This window comes from Cloeon dipterum, chromosome 1, assembly GCF_949628265.1.
Source record: "Cloeon dipterum chromosome 1, ieCloDipt1.1, whole genome shotgun sequence".
Lineage (NCBI taxonomy): Eukaryota > Metazoa > Arthropoda > Insecta > Ephemeroptera > Baetidae > Cloeon > Cloeon dipterum.
This window is the reverse complement of record NC_088786.1, coordinates 11,527,541-11,549,003: the sequence shown is the minus strand read 5'-3', so window position 1 is coordinate 11,549,003 and position 21,463 is coordinate 11,527,541. Positions and strand designations below refer to the sequence as shown.

General features: G+C 37.3%; 3 protein-coding genes across 3 annotated transcripts; 1 reads left to right on the top strand and 2 right to left on the bottom strand.

Annotated features, from left to right (window-relative positions):
• The first annotated feature begins 1 nt into the window (after window position 1).
• Window positions 2–1,399, top strand: Trissin (trissin). The gene is made up of 2 exons (XM_065497422.1): window positions 2–142; window positions 1,063–1,399. Exons 1-2 carry the CDS (start codon window positions 112–114, stop codon window positions 1,317–1,319), a joined length of 288 nt encoding a protein of 95 aa, XP_065353494.1. The 5' UTR covers window positions 2–111; the 3' UTR covers window positions 1,320–1,399.
• Window positions 1,400–1,939: 540 nt separating this feature from the next.
• Window positions 1,940–15,546, bottom strand: LOC135947476 (uncharacterized). The gene is made up of 5 exons (XM_065496373.1): window positions 15,341–15,546; window positions 5,556–5,768; window positions 5,123–5,501; window positions 3,962–4,278; window positions 1,940–2,439 (listed from the first exon to the last, which is right to left on the bottom strand). Exons 1-5 carry the CDS (start codon window positions 15,407–15,409, stop codon window positions 2,305–2,307), a joined length of 1,113 nt encoding a protein of 370 aa, XP_065352445.1. The 5' UTR covers window positions 15,410–15,546; the 3' UTR covers window positions 1,940–2,304.
• A 257-nt stretch (window positions 15,547–15,803) lies between these two features.
• Window positions 15,804–19,295, bottom strand: LOC135947485 (uncharacterized). The gene is made up of 4 exons (XM_065496383.1): window positions 19,189–19,295; window positions 18,032–18,302; window positions 17,634–17,756; window positions 15,804–16,306 (listed from the first exon to the last, which is right to left on the bottom strand). The coding sequence occupies exons 2-4, from the start codon at window positions 18,117–18,119 to the stop codon at window positions 16,101–16,103; spliced, it is 417 nt and encodes a 138-aa protein (XP_065352455.1). The 5' UTR covers window positions 18,120–18,302; window positions 19,189–19,295; the 3' UTR covers window positions 15,804–16,100.
• Between the last annotated feature and the right edge of the window lie 2,168 nt (window positions 19,296–21,463).

Below are 21,463 nucleotides of genomic sequence, written 5' to 3'. Positions count from 1 at the left end.
TACCCCAGCCGAGCGAAGGGTACGAAGGCCTGTTTGTCCTCGACGCGGCCGCTTTTTAATTTCATTTCTAAAAGCTAGGCCTCCCCAAAACGTCAAAGGCTTCACGGTGAAATGCTCCGCTCCGCTTTGCTCATGATCTCAGGTAAGATTGATCTTGTTAGATTAAGAGAAAACTAAATTATTGGTGCCAATACAAAGATAGAGCTGAAATTACGGGTTATTATCCTTCATCGCCATTTAATGGGAGAGCAGCACGTGCTACGACTCGCTTCAACAGGTGGATCAGCTAATTTTCTTCTGCGTGAGTTGAATTGCAAATGAGTTTTTTATTGTTTGCTAACAAAAAAATTCGATTGCAATTCAGCCAGCTTTCGTTTTGCACATAAAATGAAAACCGGTTGGACCTATCAAATTTCTACTACACAAAAACTGCTAATAGTTATGTTCTCTATATTTATATTCCTAGAGATGAAAAACACAGTGGTGAGAAGATTTTCACTTCTAGAGTTCATGACTTATAATCAAATAAGGCAGAGCGCTTAAAGATACAAATAGAACACACTCCAGCGATATATGCAGTCAAAAAACTGCCCTAAACACAAGCATTTGGCTCATGCATGCTGTTGACAAATAATGATCAAATTTTATTTTTCGTCTTTCTTTTTGTTCTAAAAATTAAACTTATTCCATTATTGCTAAATATTTACCAGACCACGTCTCTGTAAAAATCTTAACACTGAAAGTCATGAATTTGAACTTATGTTGACATAATTCAAGCATATCATGATAATGTGAAAGTTGGAAATCCCGGCATATTCTTATTCTTAAATAATGCAACGAGGAAACGTATCTTATTTCAGTAATTACTCACATCAAATCTTAGTGATTTTCATCGGGCTCATTGCGATGACTTCGATCTAATTTATCGGTATTCCGCTAGCATTGTAGCCTTTCCTCATCTGAATATTATTTTGACCATGTGTATTTGACATGGATTTTACACTTTGAAGTTTAATAGTTTCGAATTTTCTTAAATGAATTATTTTAATGTTTTTGGAATAGCGGGTCTGCTGTATTTGAGCTGCACGGAGGTGGGCAGCGCGGAGGCCATGCACCACTGCGAGTCGTGTGGTACAGTGTGCATCAACTTCTGCAACACACGCGACTTCCGGCCGTGCTGCATAAACTACATGCGTAAGCGCAGTCCGCAGCCGGTCGCCGCCACCTCCGAGGGCACCGAGCAACGGCTGTGGCCGCCTCACCGCTCGACCTGGCTCAGCCAGGACTACCTGGACCCTGACGCGCCGACGGACGTCTGATCGGCGGCTCGCACTGTAGACACCTAAATCATCTGCGTTGTCACCTGAATACTTTTTTGAGAGGCTGGATTTCAAAAATAAAAAAAGCAGAAAGGTTAAATATGGAGATTTGAGTGATCAACCACTTGAAGAAATATTTCAGAATAATTTAAAGAATGGTTTAAAATTTGTTTAAAGATATGCAAATCTCAAAATTTACTGCATTAATATACTGCACCTTCAAAATTTCTTAGGGTTTGAGGGTAGCGAATATAAGACAGCAGACGACTCATTCTATAATGTCTGCCTCAGTATGTTTGTTAATTTGTTCACGATAAAAAAAATACAGTCAACTTAATTATAATGGTTCAACTAATTTTAGAACGAAAATTGTTTTTGCCTTTTGAGGGAAATGTTAAAACAACTATGATGGTAAACAAATAATTTGAATTCCCTTGACTTCCAACAATCAATTTGGATCCAGATGATGAAATGCAATTAATACACTTTCTGAAAGTGTTAAATTATCGCGCTAAAAAAGTTGTGTTAGCTTATTTTGTTCTCTTCTCATCCTTAGTTCCTTAGTTGAATGATTGCTTTTTACCAAAACTTTACATCTGTAAAACAACAAAAGTCACGTATTATTTAAAAAAGAACTTGTTTAACGCATTTATTCATAAAACGATATTTACAAAGGTTTAAAACTAATATAAATTTAAAATCTAACTATGCAACGTAAACAAATCGATGAAAAATTACGACGCATCTAACGACACTGTCCAGTGCTTTCTCACGATTTTCTCTCAGGTTAAATACATGCACACACTCATCCTGTCAAGCAAACTGCGTCAACACGCGTTGCAGCCTTTGCATCCACGTAATTACGCGACACGCATTCAACTCGCACATGAGAAAAGGAAATCTAATACAGTAATCGCCGTTCATTAAAGGCCGGATCAAAGTTCCTGAGGCCGCGCACCGTGTCAGTGTGGAATGTGCTTCGTTTCTACTCCAAGGGTTGACAGTTTCGGTCCAAGTTGAAGCTGTTGCTGTCGCACGCGCCCTTGGCAGCGTTGAACAGCGATCCCTCGGGGCAAACGTACTCGGCGGTGCGGCCGTCGTCCAGGCAGAAAAGATAGTTCTGTAATCAGGATGCGACACAGCGTTTTGCATTCGTTCGGAAAAAAATACTAGCCTGCAGTAGAACCTGTTCTGCCTGTTATTTTTGCACGTGTGATGAAAGCAATTTTAGCATGATCATTAATGCATAATTATGGGAGGCAATAACAATAAAATTTTAAAATATTAATTATTGGTTATGCAATTACTCGTGCATTTCGGGATTAAAATTTTTACATGTTGAATGAATTCATTGGATTCTATAACTCTTTCCATAATATAAAACTAAGATCACAAGGTTAAAATTTTGAATAAGCAAGAGAAGAGAATAAATATTTAAAGATTTATCAATGTATGATTTTTTAAAACCAGTTTCCGTTAAATCACTGTGACATTATTTTACAATCTCAGTGACGAGACGAGTCAATTAATTTTTCAATATTTATTTAAAGAAAAGCCCGTAGTTGTTCGAAATGAGCTGGAACAACCGCGAGAGACGAGAGAAGGTCAAAAATAGTTGTTGAGATTATTGCCTGAAAATTTTCCGAACCTGATATGATCAAGTTATACCTAGCTACATTCTCATCACTACTATTAAATGTTTTTTAATAACGTTTTCTAAATTTATGAAAATCTCAAGAAGTGGAATTTTATCAGATTCAGAGTATGTGTAACAGTGTGCAGCTGTAAGCTTTTTGTTTGAAAATTAATGAGTCGAGATCAAAATTTTAGTTTTTTTTCAAAATGGCATGCAAATGTTTCATTAAAAAGTTTATAAACTATTAAAACATCCTAAAATTTTGTAATTTAAGCTGATTGCTAAATAATTGGCCATTAAAATTCGTTAGATCCTTGTAAGACCAATTATTAATATAAAATTGTGAATATAGTGCCCGGCAGAAAGTGGTCAAGTTCATATACGTCACGTAATTTATTAAACTTGCTTCCAGCAGTGGAGGGAAATGATTTTTGCGTCTTAATCGCCGTGCGATGAGTGTGCAGAAGGAAAAGAAAGCATTTTGACGCCGAAAAGCTGATTACAGAGTTTACGACGTGAGATGGGGGTCTGTAACACCGCAGCGGCGCTTTTCCCGCACACGTAAGCGCGAGATTCATGCGGGCAAAATGACAAGCAAATAATATTCTTGCGATCTTCGGTGAAAGCGGCGTCATTTTAATTGGTATCGCCATTTTCGGCACCGCCGAATACCAATTTTCCCTTCCGATGACTCGTGGCGATGATTTAACTGCTTTTTACGATCGAGCGACCGACCATTATCCGCGCAATCAGCTTTCAATGCGTGCCAATAAGTTTGATACAAAACAAATTGAAATAAAAGGTATATTATGTACACCACCAATCTATTTGAACAGTTTGAACATAGAGTTTATAGACATGAAATTATCGATTTTATTTTTTCTCGCAATTGTTTGCTATTCGACATTTTTTTTATGAAATGACAAGGAAAATTTATATTTAGTATTCATTTTGTTGGATGACTTGCTTCTTATGCATTTGTAGGATTATTGTTCTCATTACATACCGTGCATCCTCCGTTAGGGTGGGGGTGGGTTCTCGCCTCGCCGTTCGTGTTTCCCTCGCACACCAAGGTCGCGCTCCTTCGGATTTCGTGGACTGCGGACTCGGCGGAGTAAGCGTCTTCAGCAGCTCTGCCAGCCAGACTGTTGTCCAGGGGGTTACCGTAAAATGAATCAGTTGCGTATGTGTTGCGGAAAGGGTAGCGGACGTGCACCAAGCCGCTCGAGAAAGCGCTCGTCGGCGTGAAAAAGCTCGAGTAGCTCGACGGTTGCAGCAGATTCAGTCGTGGAGACGGTTGGAAGCCGGAGTCAGCATCTAGACCTGCAATTTTTGGGGTTATAGCAAACAATTTTATATGAGTAGGAAAATGGCGAATTATAAAAAACTTTGTAATATAAATTTATTAACCGATTTCTATCATCTTCTCTACATTTTGGTTTCTTTCTTTCATAACATAAGGACGACCGAGTTGAAAGTTGTCTAAAGTTAGCAAATAAAATCTAAAGAGAAATTTTCAGCGATTTTACTATCGGATATGCTATGTAAATAACAAACAATTGGCAGCAGCCCAACACTTAGATTGGCGTTGATCAAATCTTTACTCTCTCCTTAACATTCATGACGCGTTAATGTCCTTGCCACTCACTTACGCTTGAGCAGAGTAAAATGTTTTTAACGATTAAATTAAATTTTCACTTGTCCCGACAATGTTTTATTTTGGCTGCTTCAAAACAAGTTAAACACTATTTGTTCTATGTGTAATGTTTTTTTTACAGATAATTCCTACGTTCAAGAGACTTAAAAACAAATTTAACAAAAAGGAGATGTATCAAAGAGATACAGTCTCTTCTTAAAAAAATGAGGCAATTTTCATTAAATTTTATTTAATATGAGTGTGTCATAATATATTGGTTTAATAAGTTTTTTATGATTCCTTTGCTGCCTAATTCTTGAGTTAAAATTTGTACAAAATATTAATAGATGAAAAATCGTATATATATCGCCTACTTTCGGAACATTTGTGAGAAATAACTGTTGATATTTCCCAAAATAACCATTCTTCTTTGGAAAAAATGAATTGTAATATTTTATATTTTGATCAGTTTCTGATGTTCTCTTAGTGGCTGCGGAATTTCCTACGAATGCAAGTCATGCAAATAATTACCGTAGAATCCGTAATTGAACTTGTCCGCGGGTTTGGCGGCCTCTTCAGTATGTTCAGCTCGAAGGGCGGCTGAGAGGGGCGAGGCCAGAGTGCCGGTGGGTGGCGACAGTCGCGGCTTGTAGCCCAAGTGGCCGCTGGCGTAGGCCGGCAGGTAGCCCCGGGTTGGCTGCTGAGGACTCGGCGCCGCGGATGCTACTCCAGAAGTGGCCTCAATGGTGGCGCCGCCAAGAGACAGTCCTGGACCTGGCAGGGCACGGTGGAAGTGGTGCTGCAGGCGCAACGAGCCGATCGGAGGTCGCAGCAGGTACGTCGACTGCACCGACCTGGGGAAGGTCGGGTACCTGCGGCCTTCCGTGGGAACGTAGCGCCCTTCGTCCTCCTTCACGACATTTCTGGCTCAGTTGAAATTGGCGTAAATACAGGATATTATTACCTGTAGGATCTTGATAAGGGTGTACTCCGTCTCAGGGTCGTGTGATACCCTAAAAACCGAGTTGGTCCTCGCATCTAGACTGATTCCATCGGGAACAGCCACGCCGAGTTTCTGCAGTTTGTTCAGCGCTAGTCTGTCTGAACGAAACGCAGACTCGGGAATTTTTCCTCCATTATGTGGCAGCACTTGCTCGCGGAATATTTGTCTCTTTGCCTGAAAAAAATTTAACCATCTTTCATTAAGTATCTTAAAATTTCATTAGAAATTTAGAGACAAAAATAAATAAGCTACCTCAATATTCATCGAGGTAGATTCATGGAATTTTAATTCGAAACTAATATATTTTCAATCATAAAAGTTAGGATTTTGATAATTCCATTCAGAGATGAGTGCAAGCGAGTGTTTTTAACGATATCTGATTCAAAATTTTCTGTGGCTATATCATGGCTATGAATTTTGTTTCAAAGGTAGAAAACCTGCCGATGAGGCCTGCATGGCTGAAACACGTGCTGTACTGTAAGAGTGCGTGTATTGTTATTTTTTTAGCTCTACAATTCTTGTTGATTTCCTATGATTGTAGTCATTTCAAAATCAAATTAAAATATTGAAATTTTCATTTCTAAAAAGAGCTTATCAGATTTTTGTTTAATATTATTTATCATTTTTTCTCCCAATGTCATTTCATTTTTTAATTTCCGTTTCAATTGCATAACGGAAGCGTTGCATGAATGCGTACATAATCGAGCTGACTCTGTTTTGTTCCTCTCTATCAAAAAATGATCCAGTTTATTAGCGGGTCTGCTTTCTGCGATCGTCTGCGGATTTCTCCTCGCGCGCGTGCTCGCGGTCGCAGAAATCTCTGGCGGCGGGTTGTTTTCTTCACGGTTCAACAAATTGTGGTGCCCGCATATAGGTAACCAAAAGCAGGAAATCATCTTTTAGCGCGTTGTGCGCGATGATAATGTAATGAGATGGCAACGAAATTGCTTTCTAACAGTCTTATCTTCATCATCGGCACGTGCGTGATGTAGACAGTGAAATGCACGGAGCAGCGACACGCCACTTTTCGCTTAGGCGCGAGAAATGCCGGTGTTTACTCTAAATTTTATGCAATCAGCATTATTAGAGCATTTCTCGCGCAGCAGCCAAAAAGGTACGAAATTGCTTCTTTATGTGCAAACAGATGTAAAACCGTAAATCTCGCGGTTGATTGCTTCGATCCAAGTTTAAGAGGAATTTGCACCTCTTGAAAAGTTTTAGAAAGAAAAATAACTCGTTGTGGTAAGGCGATTTCTCAACAATGGCAAACTTTTAAACTGGCCGTGTTTATGAAGAAATGTTATATGAGAACATTCACAAGCCATGCATATTTCAATTTTTAAAAATATACACTGATTTTTATCCTGATGACCAATCCAATGGAATAATTTTTGGTACAATAGAAGAAGAAAGAGCTTCTTTTAAAACTAATAAAAATGATTTTACCGGATTCTACTGTTTTAAAAAGAGAAAAAGTTTTTGTTAATTTTTTACGTTATATACTTATAGACTTATTTAGGTGCAGGAAATAATTATTTTATTCATGCCTCTCGAAAAGCAATTACAAAAGCTAAAATAAGGGGTTCCTTCCCTCCAGCACAATTAAAATTACTTTCTTTTCTCTTTCTTGGGGAGAAAAGCAAACACCAATTAATGATAAACATACTGGCCATAAAACCATCAAGAATCATTCTGATCCGTTTCAATTTTCTTTTCAAGTGCGAAACAATGTTAAAAAATGTATACTTAGAACAGAGGAGGAGTTTGTTTCGAACGGGAAACGAGGATTTTTTTTATCAAATCGATGATGGGCTTAGTTCTCTCGCAGGATTTCATCAGAGGTTTGTTGCGGCTGCGGAGACTGACAATTAAAGAGAGAAGAAGTTTGGACATAGAGCATGGCGAATGCAAGTTGCGGCAACAACTGGAAGCGGAGCACAACATTTTATTTGCAGGCAGCATCCTTGAGAGCGGCGCGCTCTACAAAGGGCTCCGAGCGCGGAGCGGGCGTCGATAATGTTCAATTTGCATTGTTTACGGCAGCGCGCGCTTTGGAAATGATCGGATGAAAAGGCGATCACAGGGCCCTCGTGAAAGCGAACGACGGCGACTCGCGAATTCGTGATCAACCGTCTGCACCAAGCTCAAGCTAATGTTGTTTTTTAACTTTCCTAATTACGAGACTCTTATACGCTCTATTGATTTTAATGTTTCTCGTTACTAAATTAATTGGCAGCATTTTAACTATCATTTTACAACAGCTGCCGTCTCGAGCGTGAAAAGTGAACCAGAAGTGCAGGATGCGGCGCGCAGCATGTGTACCTTGAGCGTTATTAACGGAAATTATTAAAAATTTAATCTTGGGAGATACCGGAGTACAGCGCAACCTTTTCCTCTTAAAACCTTAGCTGAGCACCGTGCTTTCTTCCTCTTAGTGGTCCATAAAACTAAGCAAATACGAGAAAACAGTTGCGTGCTTCAGTCTGTGTAAAAATTTATGTCAACTAGTCAGCTAATGAAAAAGTATCCCGTCACTAAAAAAGGAGCAGTAATCTCTCCGCTCGTGGTTTGGAAACTCCAAGAGCACTTCAAACATTTTCATTAGCATTTCAAAATGTAAAAAATGTATTTGACATTAAAAATATGAAGATGTAAGGAAGGCCTTAAAATGTGCCTAGATTGAGCACGAAAATATAAACTTTCCTGCTAAAAAAATATGAGCAGTGGTGCTAGATTATTTTAATAAATTCAATTAGTCAGCAATGTTAATGGAAGGAGATACATTTATGCGTGAGGAGGAAAATCGTGTCGCGCTAAAAGTTAGAATCTCAGTTTCAGAAATCATCGATAGATTTACGCATTTTTGTAATTAACCACTTTTATAAGCTCTCAATTACACGGATTTTGTTTCAGACTATGCTGGATAAAAAAGGCTTAAAGTATAAAATTTTGAAACTCTGATATTTCTAAAGCTAACGCTATTCTTGCCCTCGTAAATTTACCCTTCAATCAGAAGTTTTCTGATCTTTCATGATACATTTTTTACTCCTAGAAGGATTCGATTCCAATCTCTGCAAATTTTTAAAGACGCAAAGTGATCATTGCAAAAAATTTGGCTATTATTTAATTGGAATTTCTGCTCTTTTGGAATATTAAGAACGACTAAATTGGCAAAAATAATATTTTACCCCGAATTTATTGTCCTGAAAATGATTTACCTTGCCCGAAGAAACTCCTTCAAAGTTCAAGTTTTATCGTCAGTTCAAAAGTAATTGTGCTAACCGCATTATTTTGAAACTGGGAGCCATGCACATTAATCCTTTTGAACGAGTTTTTTTCCATTTTTTTGTTGTTGAAATAAAAAATTATTGAAAGTTGTAAAAGAAATCTTTTTCTCATATCAAAAACTGGAGTACCAGCTGCAATAGCAACACTAGTTGAGAAAAATCTATTACTAATACTAGATTTTAATTTTCCTTGAAAGGACTTCTGCAACAATTTCTCTCTCATTTCAGAACTGACGTAAAGCTGTCTGAGTCAAAGATTGGCCAAACCAAATGCAATTAAATCGAGTGCAGACCTCTTACACAGGACTGTGTAATTAACCTTGCTCCTTTCTTTGGCTTCTCTGGCACGCTTGCAGTTTGCCAATAATTGCTATTGATTGTTGTGTGTCCAACCAAAGTTGCCGAAAGTGTATCGAAAGTATTGAGGCAGCCTGAGACGCGCTCGTTTATTGCGGGGGCGGCCGACCTTGGGGCGCAGAGGAAAGCATTAAAAAGCGCAAATAAAGTGCTCTCGTTCCGTGACCCCACGACTGACCCGGCCGACCTCGCGCCTCGTTTGGCTCCCATTGTTGTTGGCCAACAATCCAACGGTTGCACTATTTGCTTATCTGATGCTGCAGCTATTTTTAATGGTAATCAACCCATAGTCGGCGTCGTGCGCTTTTTGCCGCCTACACTTATGGATCTATAAAGAAAGAAGGCATTAAAATAACTAAAATTAAGAAATCGCATCTACTGCCTGTGCCTGTGGTGCAACTGACACATGGGAGTCGCTTTTAGAGGTAAAACCGCGGTGAGGAAACTATTCATGCAAAGTAGCTTTATATTGGTTTGAATAAAGTCATGCTATTGCTAGCGCTTACTTTCAAAAGCACTCAATCAAAGGATAGAGCGGATGGAGCCAAAAATATTCCAAGGCTGCATTTTGAAGTTGGAAAATGATTGTTATGTTCAAATTAATATTTGAATTCTTGGCAAGCGGCAAAAAAAGCAGTTTTATTGATAGCTCACTGTCAAAGAAAGTCCTGCTGTAATAATTCAACTTAAAGAGGGTTTGACTTCTCCAAAAGTGAGAGAAATTCTTGATGCCAATGAAAGACTAATTCTTGCATGAGGATTGAGCAAAAGCCAAACTTTACCGTTGTAGCACTGCAAATTACCACAGTAAAATATGTTTGGTGTTTTTCAAATGGTCTTGCTAATGGAAAAATAAATTTGTTTCATTATAAGGAGTATTCCCGTGATAAAACGTTACTTAGATTCCGATTAAAAGAGTTTTAATTTAAATTTAAACTATATTGCTCAAGCATTTTAATATTTGGTGAAAATCGGGTTAATTTTTATAAAGCATTTTAATCTTGTTTGGTTATTTTGCTTCTCAAAAATTGAAATAAATTTGCCGCTAGCTGAAGCAAACGATTATTCAAATAGACAATAACAATTGTTACCATAATTCCACTTTAAATTCAATATATTTATTTATAATAACAATGCACCCCATAATATATAATACATTAATAATACATAGACTTATTTATTTGCCAAATTGCAGAAGGCCTTCTATGAGTCTATGAAAATGTGTTGAGGAAAAAAAAGGTTTTATAAAAGATTTTATGCTTATCGAATTATATATAATATATAGACACACTATATTACAAATAAAACTCTGCCCCTTCAAAAAATCCGTTCAAACAAAAGTGTCTTACATTTTATAATTTTTATTCCCCGTTTCCCTCATCGTAAACAGCTATAATTGATATAGGAATACGTTGTAAAAATAGGAGCAAAAACTCACCACGCATAGAGAAAATAAGTTTGCTATTTTGCTCATCACAAAATTATAATTGTATTGTTTTACATGCAAATAAAGAGTTTAATTTCAATCTTAAAAATCAGACATACAACCTATACGCTATTATTACCGATCCTGCTTATCATATTTATTCTTTTCTCTGGCTGTTCGCCAGCGAAGCATGACTCCTCATACAAAGTAAGCTTCATTACTTTGGCAACAGTTGTTGACCTGTTTAGCATTAATTGAAAACGTCTTTAATTGTGACAATTTCATGTCCAGGAGCCACAAATGTGTGTTATCCCGGCTGAAAACAAATTTAGTGAATTCTTTTGTCGGTACTAAATGCCGCGTTGGTAAGCATTTATTTTCTCCGTTCCCCGAGGATGGATTTTTATTCCACGCATTTTCTTGTCGTTTGACGATGAGCTCCGGTGCTTGTCGTTTGTCGTGAAGGACAAAGGTTGTTGTCTCGTCACAAGGATGACCGTCCGTTTCGTTTTGCTGCCCACTTGCGAGTACTTTCTCTTAAAGTCTTAAACGGAAAGACAAGCAGCTTAGCCACCGTTTTCGGCGCCTTTCTGAACGCGGAATCGCGAGAAACGATGATTTATTGCGGCCGCGAGAAGGCAGCGGAGCAGACGTGCCAATCAATCAAGTGCCGCTTGCGTCGAATCGTGATCGGCTGGACGTGTGAGAATAAATCGATACATTGACGATAAACAAATATAATACCGTGTGTGGAGATCGCATGCTGGCATGGTTCGACGTGAACACACTGCTTCAATCGATGGAAAGTGATCCGTTTGTTTTCTGCAGTTTGTTCAAGAAGGCTGATTGTATATATTTTTTTTTATTTTGCAGCAACAGCAGCACGCGGCAATTGTTCTTGCGGATTAATTTATTGCTGCTTGCTCGGTATTAATTTTCCGATCTCTCTGTGAACCACCGGTGTTTCGTTTCGCTGCTGCATGCGCAAACAAAATTGAATCCGCTCGAATTCGCACAGGCTGCTTTTTCTCACAAGGTCATCGCAGTCTTTCGTTTAGAAAGTCTCGACATTAAGTTCTCAATGAATTGAGCAATTAATGTCAATATGGCTAATTACAAATCAACGTTAAATTTCGGCACAAACTGATACACAACCGCTCTCCAGAAACATACTCGTGACAGATTGATTATGATTGTTACTTCAATATATTCTTGGAGGATATAATGAGCAATGCCTCCAGACGAGTTTTATCTGTTTGTTGAAACATATATATAGGAATTAATATTTTAATGAGTTGTGTCATTAAAAATTAAACTGTAAAACTAACAAAGCAGTCATGTTTACATTTCCATATACATGAAAATAGGTTGCTCACAATAATTTATTGATTTCTCTCGTCTTAAATTTTTGTACAAACATTTTTAGACATAAATTTATAAACTTGCCTCAAATTTATATCGATTGTTGAGAAGAGTATGAAAATTATGTGATTTCTCTCAATGAAATTTTGGGAGGCTTATAAAAAAATATGGATGACGAACTGTTTGAGATAGAAGAGGGTTGCACAGGCAGAAGCTAATTTCATCCATGGAACGATAGTTTGTCTGTTTCTGTTTCTGTTGAGAGCACGTTTCTAAAACTTGTTGCTCTTGTAGGTATAATGCTTCCAGTCGGCGACTGCCAACCAATTATATAAAATGAGACGTGTCCGCCACCAACGAGGTCTGCAATTGTTTTGTTATATGGGAAGAGAAAGACGGCCAAAGTATGATTAAGGAAAAATTGCGCTTGCTACAAATCTCTCGCTTCAAATCGACTCAAATCGCGAAAGTATGTTTTCGCGCGTCTGGTGCGCGTTTTCTATACAGATTTGAAAACCACTTCTTGGAACGGTCAGTCGCAATTTTCATGATTGCCTGAGACCACAATTAGTTGGTTTCTACAGCCCCTCCAGTCTATTTGAGTTTTTAACTCACCAAATTGAATTCAATTATAAAAATATAGCCGCACGTAAAGAAAATTTCTCCAATTGCATAAATAATCATTTAAAAAAACATTAATTTTGAAGTGGCAAAAAAATTTTCTCTCCAAGCCGTTTGCCTCTTAATGTCAAAAATATCTTTCATTTAATTGCCAACTATTGTTATTTGTGATTTTATATCAACAGAAATTAGAGTGCAAGAAAATGTGTTGGAGATTTTTATGAGCTTTTTAAGGTGTGATTTGAGGAGTGAAGCGAATCCAAAGAACAGATTGACTATAAGCAGGTAAAAATGGTAAAAGGCCGGTAAAAGAGATAGCGCCAAAACAAACGAGACAAAGGGCTGCTTGAGATAATCAGTAACGAGAAAATCAAAACGCACGTGACCATGGAATCCATTATTTATATTTGCTCGCTACAAGGGTAATCAGAGCAGAGACGTTGTTACAAAGGGAATTGCTTTCAGTAAATTTCATGGCGATCAACGGTGCTCCCCGTGCAGTTATTATATTTGAAAACTGTAACAAATCATCTTTAATTTTAATGGTAGCAAATGACAGCGCAGCTGAGAAATTTGGTTTCAATTAAATTGAAATTAAAACATTTGTTTAAGCGATTGAACTGCAAACCATGTCTATTCAAAATATACTTTTGAAATTAATTGATATGCCATTCGTCTCTATTAGAGAAGTAGTAGAGGTATTATTTACTTCCTTTTTTTTATTAATTAAAGCGATTTTTTCCAATTAAATCTTTAAACGGCATTATTTTTAAGTGATGATTTTTAAGATATTAGTTAAAATAATTGAAAATTTAGCCTGTGGTTCGAGATTTTCTAACAAATTCTGCGAAAACTAATATATAATTGAGTTATTTTGAATAATGCTAAATAAATAAAACTAAGAATATTCGACATGGATTCATTCAACCTATTCACGTTGATTTTTTTTACAATTAAAAGTAAAAGTTGGCTGCATTTTTACGAAGGCTTAATTAAGTCGCGACTTCTGGGTCATTGTGCCATTAACAGACGTATCCGCACGCACACAGATGTTCGGTTATATCCACGAGCGGTCGCCTAAAACCTGAATACTCCTCTGCTCGCATGCCTCAAAATTATACAGGCTGTCTCAAACTCGAAAGTTAACAGAGTTATTCCAATGATTTCCAAATTAATATGTATCAATCAAACGATCACTAAATTCACGGACAACAAATTTGATGTATTTATCTCACTCGCACACACTGATGGCAAAGACATTGGGGTGAATGGACAACTTTATAATTTAAATTATCTGTGATAGAAATTAAAATATTATGACAGTAATTATTGTGCTTTTCATTTTTTCTATGAGTTTCTCTAAGGTTTCGAGCATTGTGAGGTTGAGGTGAAACGAATGCCCCGTGCACTTTGGTCCATCCTGTAGATCCGCCTCTAGTTGTATTTCGCGATGGAAAGGACAAGAAGCGAAGGATGAGAGGATGAATTTCATCCCGAGCAGGGAAAGTGCTGGCGAGCTCGATCTCGTTTGCTCGAGATTATTTTCAACTCCGTGCAAACCACAGGTTGGCATATTTCGAGAATCGCCGCCTCGCATGCCGAGCGAGTTGCTTTTTTATGGCTGTCGCTCTCTTTTGCATATTGAATCAGGCGCACACGTGGAAGAAGGCGTGGACGCATCAAAACATTATTATTATCAACAGCAAAGAAAGGCAGAGGTTGATTGTTCCGTTCGGGTTTTACGCTTTTTCTCAAGTTTCCCTCTCGCCACCCATTGTCGACGCAGAATGCAATTCCCAAAGTGCGACATTCACTTGCATTTTAATGCTTCAAAGGCGCGCGCATAAACAATACGCAATGCTGTGTGCATTGTTGTAAATTCGCACTACTGCCCTTCAATGAAAATGAAAAATCTCTTTAATTTAAATAAGAGCACGTCAAATTAATACAAAAGAGTAATTAAAGAGAAACCAATGAAATTAATAGGATTTTGAAGGAAATAGTTTTTATGTAAAAAACGTGAAAATTGGAATTTGCCTTGTAAGGTGGTCAAAGACAAAAACCGAAAAAATTAACTTCGCATTAATCTATAAAAAGTGAAACTAACAGGTTATGCACGCAGGCAATATAATCTTATAATTGAACTTGTTCATCCGTGACGCAGAGCGTAATCTTTTTAATTTCACTTTTTACCAAAATTAGTTGATAGTTTCCAATTGAATTTAGATTATGTAATTTCGTAAAACAATATTTTTGTCTCGTATATTTTAAAATAAAGAACCTTTGGTGTCACCAAAAGAAATGCTGCAAAGTTTTTATGGATTAGTAAAATTTTATGACGTTGGAATTGATGTTGCAATGTTCAAACGTATCCCACAATTTTGTGAATCTCAAAAGGTATCAATATTAGAGGGTTTGAAAATATTTCGATTAGAAAAGTGTGGAATTTTCAATTATTGGTGAGCCGTGTTCTTAAGAAAACATCAAATTGATTATTTAGCTCTCCAGATAAATATCTACGGAGAATTTTAGTAAATATAACGCAATATAAATTTCAGGTTATACAAAATTGTAACATTTAAAAGATATATTTAAAGTTATCGAAAAAAATAAGTAGAAAACTCGTGATAAGAACTTGCATATGTGTGTAAAATAAAATTAGTGCTTGCAGTGTGAATTAAGTCAAAACGTACTTTGTCTGTGTCCTGAGCCGACGCGGCGAGCACGAGGAGCTGGAGGCAGAAGAGCAGACGCGCATCCATGGTGTCAGACAAGAGACTGAACGGGTTGTGCGCGCCGCAGCCTCGCCTCCAGCACTTTCACTGCCACCGGCCGCCATATAAATTATAATAGAGCTCCGCTTCGCAGCACATATTCGTACGACCCGCACAATCAAAATATTTACATGCACGCGGCCCTGATTTTCGGTCCAAAGATACGAATTTCACGTTGAAAAGCGCGACACAGCCATTTACTCGATCAATGGCCGGAAAATAGAGGCAAACGAAATTATTTGCGTGGGCGAAAGGTTGGTCTCTTTATCGTAATAATTGGCAGTGTAAGACATATAATTTTTCGGGTTTGTGCAAAGATCTTGTCGCATATAATTCGTTTGTGGAAAAATGCTATCAGCAGCTGGAATTTTCATGGTTGGTTGCTAGGTTTATATGACCTTTTTCCGCTTCAAAATGATAATTTATTTACAGCCGCTTGACTGAATATAAAACACGTCTCAAAGTTTATCAAAAACAAACAGACCTTAAGGTAAAATAGCTTTCGATTTTATTGTTCGAATCTGTGAATTAAATTATCAGAGAGAGCCCAAAATTCCTCCGAAAGGTCTGTTTCAATTTGTTCAGGTTTCAAACTTTGAGAGGAAAAATACAACAAAACAGTTTGTTAATTTAAATCGTAGTCAATGGATGAATGGCGTGGTTTTCGTCGATTGTCGCGTCACCGCCTACCCGGCCACAGGTAGTCGTAGGTGGGGGCCACCAGGCTCGGCGGCTGCATGGTCCACATGCTCTGGTGCACCGGCCTCTGCACCGGGTTCAACTGAGTCCAGCCGTGGTTCGCGGGCTTCGAGCCCCAGGTCGCTACTCCAGGAACGCTGGAAGGCCGCATCGGCACACCGTATGGCGGTCCGTAGACTCCAAAAGCTGCCAATTCAATATATAAATAAATAAATAAATGTTTTACCAGTCAACGTCTTAAAAATTATCTTGCTGGTGAAAATGTAATTTTAACACCAATTCCACATAAATATTATGTTTATATGGACATATAGTGCTATAAAAAAAACTTTTTAGCAGGAAAATATTCGAAATTATGTGAAAATGGAAACAGGGACTGAATTGACGCGTAAAATAGTTAAAGTATTGTTTCAGTGCTGCTTCAAAATGATTGTCATCATTGTTTTGCAATTTATTTTAACTATAGAAATAAAAATACTCATAACTGATAGTCATAATAAAATGGTATAACTCATACTATTATGATTTTCTGACGGTGGGTAATTTATTTTAATGGGACAATTTGCCAATTTTTTATGACACGTTGGAAGTGAAGTTAAGATATGTGAGAGAATTAAACAAAAATGAAATGAGTGAGGTGAATGAGCAAGAGGAAGAAGAGATGTTCGTGCACCGCGCGTACATATCTCTTCGGGAGATTTTCACACGACCTTGTTAATATACTTGGTTGAGTTTGGTAAATTAATCTCCGATTTTGATATGCATTATGTATGGTTATCTATACACAAAAATACTTGCTGTGCTATCAGAACTACTAAAAATAAGCCGGAAGTTTTGGGCGGGCTTGATTTCATTTCCATTTTTTGTTTGCCAAAAAGAAAAGTACAAAATATTTGTACAAATTCGAACTTATAACATTTTAATAACTATTTTTCCTAATTTGGAACTGTATTTGGCGTAAATAGATTTGCAATATGTATTTTTTATATTTTCTCTGGATTTTTTGTCGACAAATTTATACAGGTTTCTACTGATTTTACAATGGCTCTTCCCCAAAAACACGGTGAAGGCTAAAAAAAATAAGAATAAAATTGATATTACAGTCACGCTCTTGTACCATACAGCGGCTGTTTCAGCCCTGCAGGCCTCGTCAGCATTACTTGACCTCCAAAACAAAATTCAGAATTTTGAATCAGCGATCGTTGAAAACGACCACCTACACTCCTTCAGACTGCAAACGAAATGAGAAACGAGCAACGAAATTAACAACCCCGCAACTCGAATTCTCCCTGTGATTGAAACTCCTCTCATGAAATTTCAACTAAATAAAAGCATAATAATAATTCCTTGCTTTCCTATGTTCAATAAGAACATGCTTTTTTGCTAGTGGAAGTAGCCGTTGTGAAATCAATAGAAATAAATTTACCTCACAAGACTTTTTTCTTTTTTAATTAAGTTGAATCAATAACATGTTGTGAAAAAACTGGAGAGACGAACAACAACGTAATTGTACCTGAAGGTCGGTTAAAGTTGACTTCAACTTTGTGGTATGCGTCGCCAAATCGGTATCCATAGGAGACGATCCGTTTGTCAGGGCCGTAATTTCTGTACTCGTCGTGGTATGAAGGATGGAAACCTAATACGTTCAGCCGCATTAGTTCGATTGTGGCAAATTTTATGCTGGGAGATCAAATGAAAATGGGGTAAATAACGACAGTCAAACTAATTTTACCATGATACGACTGTCCCGACACAGACCTTGGTTTGCCGCTAATTGAGTACATTATTGAGCGAGGAAGGATTTTTTTCCTCAAATGTAATTGCTTCCCTAATTGGACATGTACAATGCACCTTGATCACTTCAGACTACGATTTTTCTTTGCGGAAAAAGTGAATGGAATTCGAGTTTACCTGGCATATGGTGCGACGGCGGCAGATACTGTGCGCCAACAATCGCGGGCGACGCAAAAAACAGAAGTACAGCGGCCAGACCAAGCATTCTTGCCTCTTTTTCCGCGGCAGGACGACGACGAAGATGCTGAGGACGCGTCCAGCGGCAGAATGAAACGAAGGTGCCCGCGAGAAGCGTCTTAAACGGGGGTCAAATTGTGCGAATGGAAGCGTCTCGACGGAAGCAGCAGGGAAAATGCAGAAAACAATGCAGATTCACACACCGTGAACCCTAATTTCCACGATAAAATTTATTCAAGGCCGCGTCACGTAATCTCATGAGCGGCGCTTAATTTAAGCGTTTACTGGAATATTTTGCACTAGTCCCCCGTGCGCATTTGCATATATAAGGCAGGAAGGATGTGCGTACGAGTTAATTGCTCAAGACGAATAACTTAAACAAAAACACCTCTGCTCTTGCAGAACAAACAAAAACACGTAATAAACGAAAGTAAGTGTAGCTGGAGAATTTAAATACTGGGATTCTTACATATTATTTTGTATAGGAACGACAAAAAGATTACTTGCTTTCCAAAGTTATCTAAAATGCATATTTTTTCATAAAAATTCTCTTCTTCGAATCATTTTACAGGATAATTTACGCTAAGTGAAGTTTTTAGCGTTTTCCTATTTATTGGAAAGTTATAACCTCTGCAAAAAACATTACATGACTTGGGATGCAAAGCAGTAATCTGCATACGCAATAAGTGTACGCTAAAATGATTTTTTCATAAACAATAAGTCCTCATTTGATCAGAGATTTTTTAGTAGAATTTGTTGGAATGAAAGTTGCAGCATGCATTAATGTAGTGCAATTAAACACATCAATAATATTGTGTTATCAGTTTAAAATGAAAATATTTTTCAGAAAAATAAGTTTGTTCGTTTTAAAAAGTATTTTTTCTATTGAAATTCTCACTAATTGATCATTTTGTCTATCATTTTAAAATGATGAAGTCAAGCTGATGCAATAAACTGTTGGTTTTAGGAGGGCATGTTCCTTCCCGCTGGTTTAATAAAATTGAATGACAATATTACATTCGAACGATTGGATATATGATTTCCAACTAATGATGTCATTGTCTGTTACTATAACAAATCACTCAACTACAATTTACCGCAAACTCGAGGAGCATTATTTCTCACTTGAGAAGTTTGCACGTCAGAACATAACTCGTGAATGCTTTTAAGCGGTTCATTGATGGGAAAGGCCCAATTGCACTCTACTTATACACTCATAAAACGTAAGCTACTTGAATAATCCCACACTTGCTGCGGTCTCACAAAATTACTTTTTAATAAAGCTCAAACTAAAAAGTAAACAACTTTCGATCTAGCGGTATTTTTACACACATTTAAACGTATTTTCCTGACCAGCAAGCACTCGCACAACACGAGTGTTGAGCTGGTAATCTAACTGCTAGGCATGACGTCTTCTCCGCGCCGCGCGCGCTCTTCATTTATAATTTTCTGCGCTTATCACTTTCACATGGATTTGCTTACTACTTAAAATGTGGCTCTCACTTTTTATTCTGACAAAGATGTGAGATCTTGTTGGTTAGTGCCCTTTTAAAAGGGCAAAGGACACTGCCCATTTACATGTTTGGCCTTTAATTAAGACAATATACGTTGTATTTCAATATTTTTTTATCTAAACCAAAAGAAAAAAATATAATTAAATTATTCTTCCTTCAGAGAGCTGCTTCTGGTTGCCAGTTTTTGCATTTGATTCGCATTGGGGGAGGGAGAATAGAAAAAATAGGCATGCGAGATATTCCCGTTGCTGAAAATGAGCACTGTTTAATTTGTTGCTTTCATTAGTGTTGGAGATTGTGTACCGTTTTTATCGGAGGAAACTGTGCACCACTCATTATTTTGATGCGGGTTGCACATTCTTTCATGCTGTGCTAGCTGAAAAATAATCATGAATAAGGGGATAAAGCTCGTATTTAATTTTGTTCTTTAGTGAACCTTCCACTTAACATGACTTTATTTTGGGAAATTTTTACACTGAACAAGTGAAGAATATGTATATGTTAGCACATAACCAGTGTTTCACATACTTGCAACGTCCTAACAAAATTAACGCATTCCTCAAGTCAGACAGTATAAAGAGACAACTTCTAGCTGGTTTTTATCTGTATCCTTTTCTGGCAGAGAAGGTGAAGTTCAATTGTTTAAACACAGCTTTTTAATGAAATACTATATACTTTTTGACTTTCTTATAACATGTTTGTAATATATTCAAGAGGAAAATTGAGCATTTGAAAACAAATCAAAACGCTAATTTTGACATCTTCTCAAGAACACCGATCCCAAATATCGATTATTTTTTTAAAAAAATATTTGCTGTTCATTGTTATTTTTATTTACAATAAGCTTCTCAAAGAGAAAGTTATCAGATGAGTCCAATCATTTTGCTGTTAAGCACCTTGTTTTTTTAGTGTGACAGCAAAAGGTTGAGGATTATTATTAATGCACATTGAGTTAGACGTCCTTTTTCAGCTTAGCTATTTATCTAGAAAGTTATTATTATAAATTCTATTTTCGGGATGCTTAATCTGGCTACATTACAAAACTTCTCACAAAATGAGAAGTATTAGCAAAAATCCGAGTAAAGTTGCCGAATACCTCTACATACGCTTTTGGCGAAAAATTTAGCAAAAGCAGCACGTGCGCCTCAAAACGAGCGCAAGTACGAATGTCGTATCGGTTCAATTACTTTTGTACTTTTGCATGCTGGAGAAATCATGTAAATGCAGCACGCATTAAATCTTAAATTACGAGTGGTCTTGCGGATTTGGCAGTGGACGCAGCGAAACTTTCTCGTTTCATGCAAATTACAGAATCGCGCAATTAGCGTTAAAAGAATTAGTCCTTTACGTCCAGGGTCTTTTTCTAGATTTTTTTACGCAACGCTACTCATCTGTCTAATCCTTTATGGCCCAGAACATCTACTCTATAAACTTAAACCCCTAAATCGTCTTAAGTGTTTAACATAGTTCAATACGGCTCAGTTACGAAATCTCTCCTTTATTCAGGGCTTAAAGTGCCAAGAAATCGGAAATCGGATAAATGAATCTCTCTATCAGGCATTCAGGCAATGGGAATTGAATATAAATCGTCTTGTGTCTGGTCACCTGATCATGACTATTTTGATCCATTGTGAAAGATGCATCCTGACAACCATCATTATTTAACGAGTCATTAGTTACGCGTTGCTGGATAAAAATTTATAATGAGTTACTCTTGTTCATTTCCGGACAGTTAATTTTTTCTCATATTTGTTAATTATATTTGCTCGAAAAGCTGCTTAACGAGATGCTCATAATTTCTTTCTGCGTAATTTTGATAACTCTTTTTAAAATATTTTGCTCGTTTCGTGATTAATTT

Bases quoted from the DNA above. Each gene is read 5' to 3' on its own strand.
- Trissin (XM_065497422.1), top strand. From the start codon at position 112: ATGCTCCGCTCCGCTTTGCTCATGATCTCAG. The intron at 143-1,062 runs GTAAGATTGATC...TTTTTGGAATAG, and splicing joins CGCTTTGCTCATGATCTCAG to CGGGTCTGCTGTATTTGAGC.
- LOC135947476 (XM_065496373.1), bottom strand. From the start codon at position 15,409: ATGGATGCGCGTCTGCTCTTCTGCCTCCAGCTCCTCGTGCTCGCCGCG. The intron at 4,279-5,122 runs GTAATTATTTGC...CAAAAATTGCAG, and splicing joins GTTCAATTACGGATTCTACG to GTCTAGATGCTGACTCCGGC. The intron at 2,440-3,961 runs GTATGTAATGAG...TCCTGATTACAG, and splicing joins ACCCTAACGGAGGATGCACG to AACTATCTTTTCTGCCTGGA.
- LOC135947485 (XM_065496383.1), bottom strand. From the start codon at position 18,119: ATGCTTGGTCTGGCCGCTGTACTTCTGTTTTTTGCGTCGCCCGCGATT. The intron at 17,757-18,031 runs GTAAACTCGAAT...TGAACGTATTAG, and splicing joins GCCGTCGCACCATATGCCAG to GTTTCCATCCTTCATACCAC. The intron at 16,307-17,633 runs GTACAATTACGT...TTGAATTGGCAG, and splicing joins CAACTTTAACCGACCTTCAG to CTTTTGGAGTCTACGGACCG.